This window comes from Convolutriloba macropyga, chromosome 1, assembly GCF_964194025.1.
Source record: "Convolutriloba macropyga chromosome 1, txConMacr16.3, whole genome shotgun sequence".
NCBI classification, from domain to species: Eukaryota; Metazoa; Xenacoelomorpha; order Acoela; family Convolutidae; genus Convolutriloba; species Convolutriloba macropyga.
The window spans coordinates 1,297,096-1,301,987 of NC_134468.1; the positions used below are offsets into that span (position 1 = coordinate 1,297,096).

The window sequence follows — 4,892 nt, forward strand, 5'->3', positions numbered from 1 at the left end:
GATGTAGTTTATGGAAATGGACTGTAAATGTGTACAGAATGTAAAAATTTCAATTTTATGAGCCTTCTTCATCAGATAATAGTTTACAAGGCCCATTTTCTTCATTAAATCATATCTTCGTCATCCTTGGCATCAAGCTGCTGTCATATCTGGTCTGTCATGGGAAACTGCTGCGATCCGGAAGTCCAGGAAACAAGGGAAGAAGCGGTGAGAACTATGCATTAACTATGTACGGTGTTAATCTTAAGTGTTCTTTGCCCATAGATTCCCCACAGCTCAATTGTAGCCCATTTTAGTCAACTACGGTAATTGATGAGGTCCTATATATCAGTATACAGTTTTCAGTATAAGTGGCAAAGCTTTAGTGTTGGGGGGGGGATGCTGTAACAGAAAACATTGTTTCTTCATGGATCATATGTTTCATAGACTAGAATTTACTCCAGTGGCAGATCCTATATATACACCAATTACTGTTTCAATCAAGGTTACGTTACTGCTAAAATCGTTTTCAAATTTTGACTTAGACACGCTACGGGGTCACGCTGAGTTATGTCACATTTTCGCATTGACTTCATCAGAGTCAGGTCAGGTAACAAATATTTAAAACACTCACGTGCACATCAAATGCCGAATGTCTGCAGTGCCGGAAGTTAAAATGCCAGAAGTTGCTACTTAGCCAGAAGTTGAATTTCGTTGACTTTCGTCATATTAAAACGTGCGAGTTTCGTGTTTTAAGCATGGTTAAGTGACTCTGCAGAAGTCACTTCGAAATTCTGGCTTAAAATCTCGAGCCGCTTCGCAGTTCTCGATAAACGCCAGAAGTTCTCAGTGACTTCAAGCAGAGTCACTTAACCATTACTTAAAACATGCGCGTGCAAGTTTTCAAATGCAGAAAGTCGGCCAGAAGGTCCTAAATGCGTTGCCAGAAGTTAACTTTAAGTATGTGTTGAGTGACTCTGATTAAATAACTGAGAAAAGCTGGCGTTAATCGAGAACCGCGTAATGGTATTAGATATCAGCCAGAATTTCAAAGTGATCTTGGCTGAATTATGCAATTTGAAATCTTCAAAATGCCGACAGTTTTAAAACTGGCATTGCAGCCGTCTGGCATCAAACTGGCACTGCAGAGATCTGGCAGCAAATTGGCATTGCACAGATGTGGCATCAAACGCATTGCAGAGATCTAAAATTTTAAACTTTTTTCATTTTGGAGAGGCAATAGTGGAAAATAGCCAATTTATTTGTTGAACTTTTGCATATATCCAGTTATTAAATTAACGGATCTATTCTTTCGGCCCCCGTAGCGTAGTGAGCATAAATCTTTTATGGCCCCCAGGCGCACGTGCTATTTGATTGCATAGTAACGTGCTATATAACAACATATAATTTGTAACGGGGTAAAAAGAACACTGGGGGGGGGGGGGCGAAGCAGAATAGATCCAAGTCAACTTTGGTAATGTTGAGTACCCAAACGTCTGTTTAAAATTGAGATTTATCACTTTTTCTTTTCAATAAATTGAAACAAGGAAGTGCCAGTTTCAAAATGCGAGATCTCCGTATTGCCAGATTCTATAATGCAAGATTTTCCTATACAGATTGCCAAATTTTAAAACTTTGCCCAATGCTTGTTTAATTGCTCTCAAACGAAGTTTGTTGCAATTATAAAATTGCTCTCAAACGAAGTTTAGCAATTATATTAGTCCTGTCGGTCTTTTTTATGCAATTTTTCGCTTGACCAATTTTTTGTCTGACGCATTTGACTTTTCGTCCTCAAAAACGGGATAAACAGATAACCCCCAGCGGGCATTAAGTGCTCTTAGAGCCTTTCAGCTCACTAGTCTTCAATTATGCTATTCACAGAATCTGTTTTCGAGACTTATACTCGTGGTATGAAGGGCGGTTTTTAGAGATTGACCCCCCCCCCCCCCAATGTTGCCACCCCCCATCAGCCCCCTCACCCACCCGGTGCACCCCCCCTGCCGCTGCGCTCACTTACGCCCCTTCAATTTAAGCTAAAGCTAGCCTCACTAAATTGTACCTAGCTACTGACAAAGCTAACCGCTCTCCGGTCGTTAGAGAGCTTTTCGCCCGACGTTAGTCGGTTATGTTACTTAGCTTGGCATGTTACAACTTGCCAAGTGCGTCTTTGAAGCTAGGGTAAGTCACTCTGCTAAATTTTATTTGAAATTCAGGCTCATATATTTAACTGCTACGTGTTTCTCAGCTTTTCTCAGTGACTTATCAGAATCACGCAACCTATACTTAAAACACCCACGTGCATATTTTAAAATTCCGAAAGTCGGCAGTGCCAGAAATTAAAATTTCAGATGCCAGAAGTTGCTACTTAGCCAGAAATTGGCTTCCCTTGGCTTTCGTCATTTTAAAACGTGCGCGTTTCGTGTTTAAGCATGGTTAAGTGACTCTGCAGAAGTCACTTTGAAATTCTGACTTAATGTCTCGAACCGCTTCGGAGTTCTCGATAAACGCTAGAAGTTCTCAGTGACTGCAAGCAGAGTCACTTAACCTTTACTTGAAGCGATGGCGTTCCAAATAACATAATTTAGTAGCCAAACGTTTGTAGCTGGAATTTTAATCTTAGTTCTTGAGATATATGTTGATTCGTTCCAATCGGTTCTGATTACGTGACATTATACGGATCTATCCGGTTTCGGCTCCCCTGTGTACTTGCGTTTTTAGTTCATTCTCTATTCGGTTTCACCTCACACTTAACAATTATGAGGTGGTATAGACAATCGGCACGGGCATCTCGTAAAGTTTATGTGCCCTATAACTAAGGGCGGAGCAGAATTGATCAATTATGGAATTCGGTTGGGGCTTAATGATTTTAAGTGTTTCCTTGCAAAACTTCTTTCATCGACCCATTAAGCTGGGGTAACAAACTGAAAAGATCCTATATGACTTTTGAAGCGACTGCACGCTTGTCTCTTAAAGTTGCATATTATTTATTTTTAGTGAAAAGATGACACGGGCGTTCGGGGGTTGCGCGTAATATGAACCCACTGAGCTGGTTGAAGGTACGGAACAGATGAGAACACCAAAATCTCAATATAATTAAGTTGCCAATGATCCGGGAAGCCGAAGGCAATTAGAGCTGGGAACCGAGAGTACTCGGGTTAATGAAGTATTTCCGAAAGTGTTTTGCTAGTTTTTTAACGTACTGCTTGTAACGTGTAATGGCAATCATGGTTTTTTTCAATAGGAACCGACTCTTTTATAAAAGATTCCAGCCTTACCAGATAAGGAGACAATTCTTTTTTTTTTTACATAGCAGGCAGATTTTTGAACAGTAATTTGTTATCGGCTAAAATTAGAGATCTAGAGTTTAATTAGGTACTCGTTAATCCAGCCTAATTGGATCTTTTTCACTGGTAATGGTCATTGTTAGACGGTCTTCATGTTAAGTGTTGTGCAGAACGATCGGAGGAGACGTACAGCGGAGGCAGCTGAGAGTCGTCGCAATTTGGAAGAGGCGAGGGGCTTGAAGGATCCTGAGAAGGTGAAGAGAGATCAACAGAGAAAACAGGAGATAAAGAGAGCGGCTGAGGAAAGGGAGAGACAAGCGGATGGACAGAAAGACGGCAATATCGTTAAGGACGTTAGTACCGATTAAATTATAGCCAATATACATAAGTGCATATACGCAATCTCTTGGTTTAGACACTCAAAAAGTTCGTATTATTTCTATTGTTGGGGATTCCATTATGCGGATTCTGGATATGCAGACAGAGAGCAATTTTTTTCGCCCCCTTTTTCAATTTTTCAAGTTAGATCACTTCCAATAAACAGGCAAAATTAATTTCTCGAATAGGTTTAAGATAAATACTCAGACTTATAATAGCCAATTGATGGCTGAGACGCCCATTTATAAGTATAAGCAAAGTTGTTACCTTCACTCAGCTTGAGCTCTTCAATTTTTCGTAATGAATGGCTTTTTAATACTGCAGGTCTATGAAGATAGCGGATCTGTTCTGTTTCGCCTCCCAGTGGTTTTTATGACCCCAGTTAGAAATTATATGTTGTTATATTGCACGTTACTATGTAAGAAAATAGTACGTGCGCCTGGGGGTCATAAAAAATTTATGCTCACTAAGCTGGGGGGAGGGAACAGAATAGATCCAAGATATCACAGCTCGCAAACGGCGATGGCGGCTATATTTTTAGATTGATTTGGTTGATTGGTTACGTACCGTGTACCTAATGTCCAACCATCTATGTTGTGTATTATAGTGGCAGTCTTGATCAATGGAATTGAAGACGCTGCAATGGATCTCTAGCCTAATTATCAGCAGGACATCAACCTTCCTCGATCACCTCCATATCAATCACCTTTTGCGTCAATCAGTGGAAGGAAGGATAAATCGGCAATAATTGTTTGTTCGCGGGCATTTGATGATTTTGTATTGTTTATAAATTATAACTCTTGTTGCTACTTGAATTTAATCGTCTAAACCTTTTTAATGTAATAGAAAAACCTAGATTTATTTATTTTCTCTGCTCTCAGACGAATTTTGTAGCAATTATGTTAGTCTAATGGTCTTTTTAATATAATCTGTCGACTGTCGCTTCCATTCGTCGTCTTTAAAAATGGGCTAAACACGTAAAATCAAGAAGACAATGCCGCTAAGCAACTATCTTAGAGCTCTAATACTCTCCCCGAATGCTAGACTCTCTAAGAACAAGTTGGTTACTACATAAGCCAACCACTCGTTGGTCGTGCAACCGTTTGATCACACGTAAGAAGAACTCAAAATGCAAATTTTCTAGGTGACTTCTATCACTCTGCAACTTAAATTTTGTTCATGACGCCATTTTTGGTTGCTTCTTCCTTACGTGGTCTTATTGTAGCTGTCTAATGTGTGTTCTCTCCTGTC

The 4,892-nt window shown here is 39.9% G+C and overlaps 1 protein-coding gene across 1 annotated transcript; it reads left to right on the top strand.

Annotated features, from left to right (window-relative positions):
* Positions 1-4,506, top strand: LOC142356530 (uncharacterized). The gene is made up of 3 exons (XM_075408428.1): positions 1-207; positions 3,434-3,616; positions 4,249-4,506. Exons 1-3 carry the CDS (start codon positions 160-162, stop codon positions 4,258-4,260), a joined length of 243 nt encoding a protein of 80 aa, XP_075264543.1. The 5' UTR covers positions 1-159; the 3' UTR covers positions 4,261-4,506.
* Positions 4,507-4,892: the final 386 nt, after the last annotated feature.